At 40.9% G+C, this 16,466-nt stretch overlaps 2 protein-coding genes across 3 annotated transcripts in view; one reads left to right on the forward strand and one right to left on the reverse strand.

Annotated features, from left to right (window-relative positions):
• Window positions 1-268: 268 nt before the first annotated feature.
• hpcal1 (hippocalcin-like 1) lies at window positions 269-11,263 on the forward strand. The gene is made up of 4 exons (XM_035678760.1): window positions 269-616; window positions 6,749-7,202; window positions 8,383-8,488; window positions 10,439-11,263. The coding sequence occupies exons 2-4, from the start codon at window positions 6,825-6,827 to the stop codon at window positions 10,534-10,536; spliced, it is 582 nt and encodes a 193-aa protein (XP_035534653.1). The 5' UTR covers window positions 269-616; window positions 6,749-6,824; the 3' UTR covers window positions 10,537-11,263.
• Window positions 11,088-16,466, reverse strand: part of pdia6 (protein disulfide isomerase family A, member 6) — a 6,343-nt gene continuing 964 nt past the window's right edge. The window contains exons 3-13 of one of the 2 annotated variants that reach the window (XM_035678758.1): window positions 16,082-16,139; window positions 15,265-15,391; window positions 15,006-15,112; window positions 14,766-14,890; window positions 14,367-14,481; window positions 13,708-13,848; window positions 13,226-13,310; window positions 12,907-12,979; window positions 12,666-12,824; window positions 12,444-12,540; window positions 11,088-11,794 (exon numbers count right to left, since the gene is read on the reverse strand). In XM_035678758.1, the coding sequence (XP_035534651.1) occupies window positions 11,723-11,794; window positions 12,444-12,540; window positions 12,666-12,824; window positions 12,907-12,979; window positions 13,226-13,310; window positions 13,708-13,848; window positions 14,367-14,481; window positions 14,766-14,890; window positions 15,006-15,112; window positions 15,265-15,391; window positions 16,082-16,139 (1,159 nt within the window). In that variant the 3' untranslated portion in view covers window positions 11,088-11,722. Of the gene's footprint in view, window positions 11,795-12,443; window positions 12,541-12,665; window positions 12,825-12,906; window positions 12,980-13,225; window positions 13,311-13,707; window positions 13,849-14,366; window positions 14,482-14,765; window positions 14,894-15,005; window positions 15,113-15,264; window positions 15,392-16,081; window positions 16,140-16,466 lie in introns of both variants that reach the window. The other variant, XM_035678757.1, reaches the window with a different exon arrangement.

Genomic DNA, 16,466 nt, shown 5'->3' on the forward strand with positions numbered 1-16,466 from the left:
GGAAGCAGCGAGTGTGGACGGGTCCATTCAGCGTGTGTGTGGGGGGGTTTGAAGCACCTCTCATGAACTCGAAGTAAAAAAAAAATCTGGATAAAATGCCTATTAAATAACAGCAGCATTTACGGGTACTAATTATCGTTACAAAGTGTGCTACCTTTTCCGGCAGCCTGGGCGAAGCACCTTTAAGTTGCCTACGAAGAGAAGAGAAAACCCTTTAGTAAGTAACTTGGGCAAGTCGGATGAAAACCGAGCTCTGTGCCACATCTTCCACTGTGTGATAAAGCCGCTGCCCCTGGAACCGGAGGCAGGAGGACCGACTTCACAGAGAGACATTAAAACATAAAACCATACACTGAAGCTACTCGGGTTTACAAACTTAACGCAGTCTTCTTGTGTGAGAAGGGCTCGTGAAACTCACTCGCTCGCCCTTTAAATTATCCTCGTGTTGTCGTTGTCTTTTGTGTTTTATAGAGTTTCATCAGCTGCAAGACTGTAAGTTAACGGTAAGTTAGGCTGTCGGTGACGTCACAAAGTGGGCTTAACCCTAAGTGCACTTTTTTTTATTATTTTTTATTTTTCAACCGGAAGAGAGTCTCAACCGTTACTCCTAAAACAGGTAAGTTTTTTTTTTTTTTATCACTTTATAAAAATATAAAATAAAAAATAAAAGGGGGTTGGTGGTTGGAGTCTGCTCCAGTGGTTTTGCCCCGGACTGCTGTGGCAAGAGGAGGGTGTGAGGAGGGTTACACCCATCCAGACAGTGTCTCCCAACCTTTACTATCACTGAGTAAACTGACTGGAGGGACATCTTTTATGGATATTTCACATTATGTACAGTTAACTCATATACGCTTGCATAAAACAGAATGGATTTTGAGCTGATTTTTTCCTGTTTAGGGATCTTTTTATACAATTCCCTCTCTGTATTGTGGATTTTTTTAATACCTTTTAACAATCATACAAACTTAATAGGCTTATTTTCTGACCAATGTAGTGTTTTCTTGTGCCTGATGCTTGGCTGTTGTTCTGTTAATTAATTTACTTAACAGTTTACATTTACTATTCTTCACAAAAGTGAACCAGATGCTGAGATATAAGCCTATTGTGTAAATTTTAATTTAGTTTTCTTAAAAGCCATAAAATCAAGAAGGCCTCACAACCTCGCATTGGAGCTTTTGTGACCTTTAGTAGGGTCCCGACCCTCAGATTGGGAACCACTTGCTTTAGAATAACTGAAAACTGTTTTAAAGCGGCCGTTGGCAGTGCAAGTTTTACGAGTACCAATGCTTGAAACATACTGTAAATAATTCCTGAATAAAATTAATTAATATTCATGTATGTATTTTTAGTTGAAGACAAATTCGGGCTGGGCAATGTGACAAAATAGAAGGACATTTGCCTGTATCAATAGGCTGCATATCACAATATGACAAGTGTTTGCACAACAGCAACGACTCAGCAATAATCTGTCCTCCACTGTTTGAACAAATGTGCAAAACTAATTATTCAGAAGCTTAATAATATAATCAAGGAAACACAAGGTTGTTTAACAAAATAAAAGTTTTATAGTCCATCCTAAACACATCAAAGCCGTAGAATAACATAACAACAATAACAAAATAAAACACCCAGGAAATAATCTTAAAAATAATATTTGACTGTGTTTGACTAATTAACTGTTTCTACAGCTTGATCTCAGTGAAATGTCCTGAATAAATAAACTTGAACCAACTAACTAACACTGTTTTTTTTAATTTAAAAGTTAATAAATGATAGTATTAGAGAAATATCTGGTGTGAAGACTCTGCTAAAGGTGTGTCGAGCTCCTTTACCTCCCCTTTTACTACCCTTCCTTTAAAACTGTGTGTCTGACCATCATAATCCTTGGCAGCCCTTCATTTCAACTACTTTTCCACCCTCTTGTGTAGTGTTTTTATTTTATCTCACACGTTTTAATAACAAGACCAAAGCCGACATACGATCCAAAATGAAATGAGCCAACTCACCAGTTCAAAACCGTTCTCACAGACTCACTTGCTAAAATAAAAATAAACATCATGATTTTTGCATTTGTGAACTTTTGCTCACAGGACAGTTACATGACAATAGTTTGTAAACTGGACAATATCAAGCCATGAGTGTGAGTTGTGTTAGATCAAACTGCACGCAGAAAGAAAACCTTGTTTCTCTTAAGTCTCGATATATCTCCTGCCCTGCGTGTGCCCCAGATTGATAGTTACACCGCCTCCCTCTCATAAGCCTTAGCAGTACTATCCTGTTGCCTTGACTACTGGTGTGTCAGGGGACTTCATCCTGATCCACTGCATGATTTTCTCTGACACTAGTTCAGAGAGACTGCCACGAAGCAGCGTTGAAAGCGAGAATATCTGCAGAGCTCATTTTGTGTTTCTCCCTCCTCTCACACTGGACCAACTCCTCACCCACCTGATGCGGCCTCAGTAACCAGCGGTTCACAGCGCTTCAGGACGCAGTGCTCCTCCTGCTCGTCCACTGCACAGCGGGCCGCACGCACCACAAAAATGGGAAGTCTGCTTTCTTTCTGTGCACCGAACCGCATCAGTTTGTTTGATTTGCGTTCATCAAACGAAAGAGGCAACGGCACAGGCGGCATGAAAAATATTTGGATGGGAAATGCTCTGTCAAATATCAGTTCTAGTTTGGGGCAGAAAACTTTGTTTTAGGGTCGTCTGTAGTTGTTGAGTTCATAAAATGTCAGAAAATACCGAAAAAAAGTCACATTTTGTCTGCCTGACTGTCCAAAACCAGGATATGAAATGTAAAAACCATAGAAGATGAAGAAAACCAGTGAATATTCACAATTTAGAAGCTAAAACTGGGTGTTTTTCCTAATAAAATGACATACATGACTCATGAATTATCAAAATACTTAAAAAAATATATAATAATTTAATTTATTTGCCAAAAATATATTTTTTTTTACCTCAGGACAGACTTTAACAGCACTTGTTGCACTATGTTTGTTTCCTACACTCACTGATCAGAAGCATAATGAGCTCCATCCGTTGTGTGTGTGCGTCATGCTGAACGGACACACCACTGTATCTTTATCCACACCCTTCGTCTCTCCTTTTTCTGACTCCTCGTCTTCTTCGCTCTTACGAGAAGTAACGAGCATCTGGAAGAAGAATGAAGCCTTTCTTTGTTGTGACAAGCCATTACCCAGGAAATGAGGTGGGCCCAAGAACGGCAAACAGCAGTGAAACTGGGCCGGTCAGAGGTTTACAGGAGCCCCCGCTGTAGCTCTGCAGCGACTGTGTGAAACAGTCTCATTAGGCGGGGAACCCACTGGAAAAAGTGGACCATACAAAACAGGGATGGCTCTGGGGGTTGGGGACAAGGAGAGAGACTGTTGCTGTGTAATCGAGGGGAATTGCAAACACTGAACGTGGAATGGCAATCTCGGCGGTGCTGTTGTGTCTCAAGCGAACAAACTGATCCTTGCAACTCCAGCAGTCAAAGCGGTGACAGCTCTCTGCGAACGAGGTCACGTGGGTGTCAGGACGGTTTCTAGAAGTTATTTCTGACCACGTTTCGAAACATTTTCCACCGCACCGAGTAGGAACTTTCAGAAATGACACCAGAATAGAACAGTTCCCAGCTGTGAAAACGTATAAAACATCCTGTGACGTCTCAAACGCAGGCCTGTGTGCATACTTGGAGAAATCGCTGGCATTTTATAAGCTCAGATGGTAAAATAATTGCCCGGTGTGTATTGGGACAAGCAACAGTCTGTGCAGTAACTAAAATAATATGCCTTGATTACAACCCTCTACTTTATCTGTGGGATTCTAGTTTTGTTCCAGGCTTTAAAGAGCAGAATTCAGAGGCCAGAGGAATCTGTAAAGCTGTTTTGCAACCCGCAATCTTCGATAAGTGCGTTGGTGTTGTTTCACCACAGTACAAATATGTTTCTCTCCCTAAATTACAACTCTTTGGAAGTAAACTCTTAATTTAGCCTCAGAGCTTCTTGAAACATCACAGCAGCACTTTTCAATCTTCCAGCCTGGAGTCTTCATGTGGCTTTGTGTGTTGGAGGGAATAAATAGCGACGCCCATATTTATGTCTGCTCCGGCTCAGCCTGCACACTGAGCTGTCCTGGAAAAGTCCATGTGACCCAGAGCTGAGGAGGTGCTGCCGCTTCCTCATCCTGTTGTATGTTAGAGAGGAAGGAGTACTGTCAGGCCTGCAGGGCAACGTGTGATTTATACCACAGCCCTGTTAAAACAGAGTCATTCCACTGTTTCACCGCTGCACCATGACGTTCACAAGCTTCTACAGAGTTAAGTACCAAAAAATAAATCCGATATGATAATGTGTCACTGTGTTGTTATTCTGAAAAGCAATGGGAGGCGTTTTCTCTGTTTTAAATCAATATCATTCCCATCAGAGTATTTTTAGTCATTCCAGCTGCTCCAGATACAACAGTGCTGGTCTGTTGTCCATCACTTTGGTTCAGACTAAAACATCATAATTATCTGATGGATTGTCGTGACATTTTTTTGACATTCACTGTGCCTAGAAGATGAATCCTAATGACTTTTAGCACCACAAACAGCTCAAAGTATGTTTGTTTTTTATTATTCAGGGAAGGTTCACTGAGAGGAAGCGTCTCTTTTGCCCTGATCACATTTACACCAGGAAGCAGGACCACTGCAGCGGTTTGGGTTAAAGCTCAGCCTCAGTGCTGGTAACAAACGAAACAAACAAACAATCTGGAGTTAAATACTACAGCAAATAAACCAGAATCAGAATTTTGTTTATTTATTGCCAAGTAGATTTTTACTCCTCTGAGGAATGTGACCTGGTGCAGTTGGTGTATAAAATATACACAAATACAAATATATAATTATTCAAATCACACATAAATCACACAGAAAAAATAAAATAAATAAATAAAATAATAAAATAAATATGGCATTGTAAACTCTTACTCACCACACTGGTTGAAAACAATTGTAGCTTCATTTGTGAAAGGGAATGATTGGAGTTTTTTTTTCAGCAGTGTGCCCTTTGTTGAACTGCTGATTCATTGTACGAATAAGAAAACCGGGGTAAGAAATAAGAAATAAGCTGTGTTGATGTGTTCGTCTGGTTTCACTGATTTATTTTCCATCCATAAGCCTGAGTGACATCATTAAGAGTTTGTGTCATCGCCTGTTTCTCGTGTTACTCAGTGACTTTGATTCATAAAACTGCAGGAAATTACACACCGTGTGACAGTCATGAGAAATGAGGGCGTCCGTGTGTAGAAAAGACCTCATCCAAATCCACGCTGCTCTCGTTTGTTCTGCGGCAGATAGAATCATCCCGGTGCCAATAACACGGGAGCGACGGGATTTCAATAATTGAAAGAGAGAGAACGTGGGGATAATACATCTCTCCCTCTCTCTCTCAGATCAATTCATTACAGGTAACTCAGAGCAGTGGAGGTGTTATTCAGAGGGATTATTATGCAATTGAACCGCAGGTATTAGCAGAGCGGCTCTCATAGTACGGCTGGAAATAGTTTTTCTTTCTATGTGTCATACTTTTTTCCATTCTTTCTTCCTCCAGGCCCCCGCACATCTCTCTTTCTGTCCCTCCCACACACACTTTACCAGATACATGTTGTAAAAGATTATCTCAGCCATCGTGTGTTTTTGTCTTTGTACATTCTGACCACGTTGATCTTTGTCTCTTTCTTTCTTTCTTTCTTTCTTTCTTTCTTTCTGTTTCTTCTTGTCTTTCTTTCGTACAGTGGCGCACGCTGTATGTGTTCATTAATCCCAAATATTGCCCGTAAATGTGTCTTGTCTGACTAAATATATGAAAGAGAAACAAAATCCCTGTTAACGTGTAAAATCAGTATGCAAACTGTAAAATGTCACAACCTCTGTGCTGACTAACACCCTCATGTCTGCCTCTGCTTCATCAGCGGGTTGCATCATCTAATACTATTACGCTGTTATGGTTTTTATTCTGGATGTGTTGTTTTTATGCTCCCTCATATCCCCAATCATGAATACCCCTGCATACATGAATAAACTGATTTTATTTTGCAGAATATAACCATGGAAACAGACAAACCACTGTAACCGATGGTGAATGGGCCCAGGTGGTCAAATGTTTCAGCGTCTTTGTTTGCGTTGGTATTTTTTTAAACTTCGCTTGTGTTTCTCTTCAGTCGGTGTGTGAAACTTCACCTGCTCAAAATCAATTAGGATATTCATTTTCTGGGCCCCCCCCCCGGGTGGGTAAAAAAGGGAGGGTTTTTTGGGGGGGATATAGCTGGTCTGCCTTCTCAGTAACAACAGTCAGGCATCAAGCCTGACCTTTTAGAAAGTGGCTTTATTGAGAATTACAATGCCCCAGGACACTTGTCCTTCCACCATGCAGTGAAGGGTCGATAAATTATCACCATGCCAGAGGATTCATACTGTATCCACGGAGACCAGGCCACCACACACACACACACACACACACACAAACACATTTGTACCCTCATCTCATGACATCTGAGTTGTATTTTTTTTTGTTTTTGTATTTTTCTCCTGTGTACGAACTCTGAACTGTCCAAATGTATCCCTCAGCTCGGTTGTCTGAGGAGCATCTTCAGCACGTGTTTTATGATAAAACACTGCTGCAAGCTGAGCGGAATTATTGAACCAATGAATCATTTATGGTATTCATACAAGGGTATTAATGAGGGTTGTCGGTGTCCCGCAGGAGCAGAGAAAGCCGAGCAGCAAACGACGCGACAGTGAGAGCGGAGAAGTGAAAACCAGCCTGAGAGTGCCGTGTCATGGGGAAACAGAACAGCAAGCTGCGGCCCGAGGTCCTGAACGACCTGAGAGAAAACACAGAGTTCACCGACCACGAGCTGCAGGAGTGGTATCGCGGCTTCCTCAAGGACTGTCCCACCGGCCACCTGACTGTGGAGGAGTTCAAGAAGATCTATGCCAACTTCTTCCCCTACGGAGACGCCTCTAAGTTCGCCGAGCATGTCTTCCGCACGTTTGACACCAACGGCGACGCCACCATCGACTTCAGGGAGTTCATCATCGCCCTGAGTGTGACGTCTCGTGGCGGGTTGGAGCAGAAGCTGCGCTGGGCCTTCAGCATGTACGACCTGGACGGGAACGGGTACATCAGCCGGGCAGAGATGCTGGAGATAGTTCAGGTATGAGGTTTTAATGGATGTTTATGCTGTATAGAGCAGTTTCTTCAGCCTTACTCTGCTTCATCTGAGATATAAAAATGTCCTGATGAGGTTCAAGCAGTGCACGTGTTTTTTTTATTATACAAACCTTGAAATGTAGCTGCTATTATACAATGACTATTCAAGTTCTTTACCTAAAAAAACCCAGAAAATAAAGATAAAAGGAAGATATCCAATCAGATTTCTTTAGGGTTCTTTTAAACCAACTGTATACATAACAAAATAACAAATGTAATTTATTGAAAATTAAAGACTCATCTTAATTATTATTTGTTGTACAGGTTTTAATTTCAAGTAAGGCTTTCTTTTACTATATTGCTTTCATTATTGATGAATCTGACATTAACTGATTCATTGTGTGGTCTATTAAATAATAATGTCATCACAATTTCCTTAATCCCAAGGTGACGTCTTATTTCGTGTCGAAAACCTAAAGATATTCAGTTTACTAGCACATAAGACAGAGAAAAGCAGCTTACCTCACATCTTAGCAGCTGGAACTGAGAAAAGTTTGATATTTTTATTTGATAAATTGCCGAAACAATCAATCAGTTATCACAATAGTTGGTAATTATTGATGAATCCACTAATTCCTTGTGTTGTAGGCATTTTACTGTCTGATGACTGCCTTTAGGCTTTGTAGTCAGGATATTTCCACCTCACATCATGGATGCAGGCTGCCCTTTCTGTTTTTTCTTATCACTGTGGCTATATTTACTCTTCCAATATGGTTAGCTGAGCAGCCTGCAGGGCCATATCAATATTGGCTCAGTCCGTTGTGTTTGTGGATACAAATGAATGTAGAAAAAAAACACTCAAAAGCATCAGTGCTTTTGTTACTGTAGAATACTTTATGTTTTTTCAGCAAAACCTGTTTCTTTAATCAAAGCCACTGGCCTTTACATGATGTGAAGTGTGTATAGCTTCAGGAGACACAGACACATTACAGCCTGTTCAGAGCGACTTTCAGTAACAGCAGGATGAGCTTCAGTTGCCATCACCATCATTACCAGGTAGCAACCGAAAACAGGTCAAAGCATTCAGATGAGACATGTGACAAATATTTCAGTTCACAAAGCTTCACACAGACCAACCAAATGAATGTGAACATAACAGCAGTCCTTGTTGCCCTACTTTGTAGGCAATTTACAAGATGGTATCATCAGTGATGAAGATGCCTGAGGACGAATCAACACCAGAAAAAAGGACAGATAAGATTTTCAGACAGATGGACATTGACAACGATGGTAAGACTGATGTTTTTTTTTTATGGGCATGTTTCTGCGACCAAAAGTACTTTAAGTCAGCATATTTAGCATGTATTTCTCCAGTTAACTGCATGTCTATCAGTCCTCTGTGTGCATGTGTGTATTTTGGGTCTAATTCTTTGTCTTCTTCTTATATAACCATTTAATAAATGGTAATAATAGTTTTAAACAGAATGTGTGTATGCCTGTTTTTGTGTATTCAAACTCCTTGTATGTGTACGTTTACACGGCCAATAAAAGTTCTGATTCTGTGTTTATTGATACTTTTGTCTACAACTTGAACTCCTCCAGTTGGCTCCCATTGTTGGAGGCTGCTGTATAAACAGGTCATGAATGACAATATAATAAAGCACGATTGTAATAATAAAATGTATCTTCATAGATTGGAGAGATTGTAATTACTTACAAATCCTTCTATGTGCATACATCCACATTATATTTATCAAATGCTTATATACTGCTGCTTATAAATGCAAAATAGGGGGAAAGCATTACCAACACTGTGCTTTATATAGATACTTAATGAGTATGCCGGTCCTCCATGACGACACATCTGCAATATGCACCGACTCAAAATGAAACTTATTGAAAAACAAAAGTGAACTAACATGGCACAGCTATTCATTCACACGGTTAGGGTAAGGCACACATAAGATTAGTTATGTAATAGTCTCTGACATTATACACTCGCCATCGCAGAGCAGTTTGGAGAGTAACAGGAAATAAGGAAGATGTGTGACCGAAGGGAGAGGGAGAGAAATAAGACGTCACTTAACAACGTGACATAACACGAACACGACTCACAAGGTCATTAACAGTCTCATCCTGCTGAGCCGCCTCGATTCCAGCGGTTTGACATTTAGTGTGAAAAGGTGACGCTACACCCATGTGATATGTACCTTAGTCTTACTGTTCTGAATGTTTTTGTCACATCCCAGTCAGATATTTAGAGCTATTCAAACAGCAGTGGGAAGCTCAGCGTGTTTTGAAGCAGAAGGTCAAACTGTGTGTCTCAGGCTCAAGTTTTTTATAACATCGTATGGTATCACAGACCAGGCCTCCGGCTACAGCTGCAGTTGGCGGGGGTTAATCCACCAAAACTCTGTCAACCCTCCTTTCTTTACACAGATGCTGTATGACAGCAATAGTCGTTTATGGTGTGCTTTGTCTTTGTGCTAGATTAGTCAAAACTTGGCAACACTTGTTACCGGGATTTGTCACTTTTTCTATTTTTTCATAAATTTGACTTGAGTTTAAGACGTAATGGATACAAATCTCAAGTAAAATTGTGCAAAGATGGCAGTCTGTTGGGGATGGCTAAAGTATATCAAAGTAATTCATATTATTTTGCAAGGTTTGTGCAGATATAAAAATACCTTTCCATTAATTCTACATTTAAATATTTTCAAATAATATGCAGTCGTACAATTTGGATAGTTAAGTATCTTACTCATGTTTTATTTTACTGGTATAATTCCATTTTGATTTATTTGTATATATGTCATTTCATTAATATTTACAGAGTTATTATGGCCATCACCAATTAATAATGAGGATCTATAAAGATTTTATAAATGAATGACTTTGAAATACTCACTAAAAGGACGTGCTGTTCTTTCCGTGGCCCATTCCTTTTTGTGCTAGTCAATACACCCAAAGAATTCCTTAATTGCATGAAAATAGCACAACAGCATCACCTGCTGGTTGATATGACTTGACAGCTATGAATGACTCAATCAGTCATGAAAATGTTAATGCAGGTTCATTGTAATGTCTTTAAAAGATGTGTACTTTGTTGTGCGTTATCTGGGGCAGCAGTGATTATGTGTGAGCTCTAAAGGAACATTAGTGGGCGGGTTGCTGCATGATTCACTCCATCACGTTTGCCTGCTGCTGACTGTGAATCTTTTTTTGGTCTCTACTTCACAGGTAGATTGTCTTTGGAGGAGTTCATTAAAGGTGCCAAGAGCGACCCATCCATTGTCAGACTGCTGCAGTCGGATCAGGGAGCCTCTCGTCAGTTCTGAGCACAGAGACAATGACGGACACACTCTTAAAACGCAATCGCAAACCCACATCCATCCAGCTTTATGCTGTTCACCTGATAAAGGCTTGGCCGTCTTCACACCCCCCGTCAACAGACAATCCTTTCATTTTAATGACACTCCATGTCTTAATGTTTACATTCATGGATACTTTTCAATCTGGCTCCTTTTCTGTGGACTATGATGTGCTTTCAGTTAAAGTATTCTGCGTATTAGCTTTTCCAAAGCTCTCCTGCCTTGAAATGGTGTTTTCTGTAAGTGAAGTGCCATATCATATATTTATACAGACTGGATTATGTGCTCGCAAGTATTATGGCCCCATTATGTTACACTAAGAGGAAACTAATTACATCACTTCATATAATTTGATTGGACTTAGCTGTGCTGAAAAGTGGCTTATCGTTGTTCAGTATGTCAACTGTAGCTTAACAAGTTACTGTTCTGAACAAGTTCTATATGCCTTGGTATTGCATGCGCTCGGTGATATGCGTTTTCTGATATTGTAACAGTTTATGTGAATAAGGAGGCTGTGATTGTTTTTATTCCTTTTTATTTTTGTAACAAAAATGTAATTTTGTTTTCACACAATTGAAATAAAGTCGTGTAAGAAAAATCTACACAAGAAGTCCCACAGTATTCCCTTGTCCTGGACAGACATGATGTAACCCCACCAAGATTCACACTGGTTTAAAAAGAGAGAGAAAAAAAACCCTATATAAAGTCACATCAGATTGGACATTGAAGTGTTACGTTGACAAGTCCACATCTTAAAATAGGTGCTTGAGGGAGGCTGAAGAGGGGAGAGGGGGAACAATGTTTGAGAAAGACTTAAATGAACAACTGAAATGCCGCATTCAGAGCCATCGTCCTCCCTCTCCTCAGCTGGCGGCGGCCGTATAAATATGCAGCTTCTAACGTTCAGCAGGTACGTGAGGCAGGGTTCACTCCAGGGACGTGACACACGCCCCCCACCCTCCCTCCTGTCCACATGAGACTGACAAAGATGATGTGAGAAACTGCAGGTGTCTCCCATGTGTCTTTTCTGGAGTATTTCAGTAACTGGGCGACCGCGCCTCCCATTCGTCCACAGGAGAGGGGAGGCGGGTCGTACAGGACCAGACCAGATTCAACAGAGCCAATCTGGATCGGATCCCGCCCACGTTTGGGCTCATAACTCGTCCTTGTCAAAGTCATCATCCAGATCTACATCACTGAGGTCGTAGTCTTCCTCCACAGGAAGCTGCGGTTGACGAGGAGCACAAAATAACAAGTTAGCAAAGATGTTGATAAGCATGAAAACTTTCCGCTCATTTAAATATTACAACATCCAAATCATTATCAGTGGAGCTGTACGTGCTTTTACATTTTGCTTGACTGTAAGACATAAAAACGTCAAGCTCTTCTTAAATTGAGACAAATAACTACAGATGGACTTTTAACTCTGTGAGAAAAGACAAATTATCTGGATATTTTGGCAGCACTCCAAGCACTGTGTTACATAATAGTGTTTTTGACATATTCCTGTGCGTGTGATTGCAGTACAGAGGCAGAAAGGAGTAGGTAGAGGTTTTTTGTATTAAGCCAGGCAGACACTAAAAGCACTGAGCCCCATTTGAACCGTGCTGAATATCTGTCATCAGTTGACGTGCAGTTTGGGGGGGACTCAAAACAGTTGATTAATAGCTTGAACAATCAATTACTGGTCTGTCGTCTCTTTTAAACTGTAGTGATCCTGTTTTAACATTATTGTGTTTTATATGTTGGTCAAAGTCTTACTGAGATTGTGCTGTGATAGACTATATTTGTCTGCATCTTTCCAGCCATCTGCAGAGCCACATTTTGCTTTTTGTCTTCTCTGACTAACAGACCACTGTGATGCTCCCACTCACCTGCCCATCTTTGCCGTCCCAGGCCTCAACAGAGTAAATCTTGGGCATGGACCCACCTCCAAATGTGGCAGTTGAGCCACGGCCCACAGACAGCTCCCTGGAAGGAAAGAGACAAACCATGTGAGTGCCAGCATTCAGCGCACTCTGAAGCACATTTTTATTCAGATTCTTGTAATGGTGAGAAAATGAGATCACATCAGGGAGCGGCCACCTCCCTTTTACCTGAGGAACTCGTGGATGCCCGTCTCACTGAAGGAGCCTCTGAGCAGAGCAAATTTCATCTTGCGTGTGTTGATGGCGGCCATGGCAGGGTAACCAAATCCACCGATACCCAGAGAGGACTCCAGCTCCATCTGAGCTCCAGCCTCAGTCCACAGCCAGCTGACAAAGGGAGTGTGGGCTGTTAGTCGCAGTCATAATTAGTCTTACGAATAATAATCCATTATTGGTCTCTAATCCTTACCCCCACATCTTCTTCTTGTACTTCTCAGACATCTTCATCATCACCTCCAGGTAGCCGTTTCTACCTGCAGCCCCTATTGAGATACGACGACAGTGGATGGTGAGTGATTCAAGAATTAGAAGGATCTTATAATATATCTATGTTTGGTGTGAGAGATGTTAAAGATACACTCTTAAACTGTATTGTAGTGCCTCTATAACCCTGCATATATATATATATATATATATACACGTTTGTTGTCACCTGCAACCATTTAGTTTTCTTTAAAAAGGTAAAACTTCTGAACTATTGATTGTTCAGAGTCAGATGTCTGTCTCACCTGTGTCCAGGATGTGTGGCAGGACAGCAATTATACACAACTGACTGTCCTCACAGGTCTTCTTCAAGATGTTTTCATTGAGGATCTGAGAAACAAACATTTACATTAAATATAACATTATGAGAATTCACATTCAACATGAAATTTGTGTGTAGACAAATTAACGCTCAGTGTGGTTTAAACTGCTCCATGAGCGCTCTGTAACAGCACTTTGGATTTTGTGTTGATTTAGTATGAATTTCTTTATATTTGTGTGGTCACACATAGTAGTGACTATGCTGCAGTGTTAGTGAACGGATTATGTGTTGAATCACTAGTGTTCAGTAACATAGCAGAAAAAGGCAATAATATTGTGGTTTAAGAATAAAAAAAATCCTCTCCAGATGATTACTGTTGGTCCTTCTGGTCAGAATACTGTCGAATACCAGCGCTATAAAACTTTCATACATGAATGCATGATGCCAATACACAAGTGTACCGACCTCCAGCAGTTCAGGAGCAGGAGCGTTCTCAGAGAACAAATCCAAAGCCCTCTCGATGATGTCACCACGGGAGCGGCCTCCTTGGTAGTCTTCGGGCTCCTCACCTTTGCGGAAAATCTTGATGGTGGGAAATCCTCGGATCTATACGCAGAAAATATTGTTTCAGTTCAGTGAACAACTGCCTCAGATTCGGTTACGTGTTTGTATTTAATTAGAGATTCAATACAGGAAAGCTATCTCTTAATTCTTCTGTAGAACATGATATGTCTGAATGACATTCAGTGGTAAGACTCAACTGTTAGGTTGTAATTAATGTTGAAAGGGTTGCTGAAACTGAAATTTGATCAGTAATTAATGTAATTGTATTAAGCATGGTAAATGTGATTCAGTGGAGATTCATACTCATGACTGAAGCAGGTATGTTTACAAGGTCAAAGCCACATATGCAAAGCAGATATTCCCTTTTATCCCGGAGCTTAGTGGCCTGTGAATTATCCTGTTCACTGACTAATTTGACTATTTAAATTAAGTTAAATTGATACGACTGCTAAAAAAACATCCCACCTTGTATCTCATTGTGAAGTGGTGTTTGCACCGAGCACTGCTGGTTTGTGTAAGAATTGTGCACCAATGAAGCACATTAACTTATCAAATCTTACCCCGTAGCGGCCGGAAACAGCCTGATGTACAGTAGCATCCACTGCTCCGAGGCGAACTTTGCCCTTGGTCTGCTCCCTGACAGCTGCGGCTGCAGCTGCCCACTCAGGCTCCAAGCTATTGACAACAGAACAGAGCGATGGTTAAGGAAAACTACTTAAAAGAATGAAATCCCCACAGTAGAAAATCCTCTATTCAAAATTAGAAGTGTGCATAGTTTATTTTAATAACAAAGCTTTGATTCTGAAAAACTAGTGTAGAAAATGTTGCAAACTGGATTCATATAGTAAAAAACATAGTTCAGATCTCACTGCTCAGAAGTAAGATTACTTTCTACTAAACTAGGATTACCCAGACTTACTGGGACACTAAGAGAAAGCTTAGTCAGGTACCAAACTCACTTTTTGCAGTGTCCACACCAGGGTGCGAAGAACTCTACCAGCCACACATCATCACTCTCCAGCACCATCTTGTCGAAGTTATCATCAGTGAGCTCGACCACATCCTTCTTACTGCCTCCGCCGCTCTGCTGGAAGGCAATCGAGTGTTACTTAACCACGTTCAGTGAATCATTTCATCCTTTCCGGTTTTAAATAACTGCAACGAAAAAGCTCCTGCAAGTGTTCGCTTGCTGGATCTACCTGTTTGCTGTAGCCAGAGCTGCCAGACTTGCCGCTCAGCCTGTCTTTCACCAGAGCGCGCAACGCGTTCATGGCTCCATCCACGATGGCCTGGCTGCTGCGTCCACCTGAAGGGTAAAAGGCATGCAGAGGTCAGCCATTGCAGCCAAAAACAATACTTGATTATAGCACCGCCAAGATTGCCTCTCTGACACTTGCATCAGTATTTTTCAGCTATTTTCAGCAGCAGAAGCTACATGTTTGGTGGTTTTGTGGGTACCTTGGTACTCCTCTGGCTTGTTCTTATTGGCTCCAAAGACCTTGATGGTGGGGAAACCTCTGACGCCGTACTGGCCACCCAGTGACTTGTGCTGGTCGGCATCTACGGCACCAATCTTGACAATACCCTGAAGGATTTCAGAACAAATAAGTTGGAGGGTGCACTCTAAACTTCAAACTGCAGCAAAATACAGCCAAACCTGTTAATCATTACACACAATGTCATTTAGATAGATAATATTAAAGGTGATAACTGTGTGCAGAAAAGCACATTCCATTAAATAATAAACCTTGAGTCTTGCTTTTATACTGAATATTATTCATTAATATTTGACTGCAGTCCCATATCCACCCACCTCTCACGCCTCTGTTTGCAGTTACTCTAACTGCTGAGTTATAAACTTTGAAACATTTGTAGGTGGAATAAAGCTGTGAGTTAGAGCTTAGGAGTCGAGATGCAGCAGTGTTGTCTCTTTTGGTCCTGGTCTTTAATGATGCAATGCAGTGAAATGAAACAATTTTATGATCTAACGTGTTTGTTTTAGCGGAGTGAAATAAATAATGGATGCCTCTAGTGTACCTGCTTGGTATATATCCGATTATTAAAATAATTGCTTCTTATGTCTGCAAATATCTAGTGAAATTACACCATCATAATCATATTGTTATTATTGCTAATAGCAGTATTCACTGATTCTGATATTTGATTTTGTAACCCAGCCCTGATTGCACTCGGGAATGTTTCCCTACAACAGATGAATGGTTGAAGCTTTTTCACTGGTAATCAATGGAAAGATGACCGGAGACGTTTTGTTTACCTTGAGGGCAGTGGCAGCCTTCTTCCAATCAGGAGTCAGATTCTGACAGTGGCCACACCTGTGATGATAAGCAGTGGAGAAGGAGGGAGGAGCAATTGTAGTTTTTATTGGCAGTCATCTAATTTTACCATTTAGTCCTGTAGTGCAGTCTGAATGTGTTCAAAATACATCACAAGTGTTTGTCAGTCACAGAATCAAATGATCCAATATTAACACCTTCTCATTTACATTTAAAGGTGTGCACATTTCCACTGGCTACTGGTCCATTACAGAAGTGACTTTGTTCCTGATTCATACAGTAAAAAACTTAATAGTCTGGCCCCTCAATATACATCTGACACATTCCTCAGGTCACACAGAGTTCAATCAAAATTGGGCAACTTTG

This window comes from Morone saxatilis, unplaced genomic scaffold (assembly GCF_004916995.1).
Source record: "Morone saxatilis isolate NCDOM2014 unplaced genomic scaffold, NCSU_SB_2.0 Contig7, whole genome shotgun sequence".
NCBI classification, from domain to species: Eukaryota; Metazoa; Chordata; class Actinopteri; family Moronidae; genus Morone; species Morone saxatilis.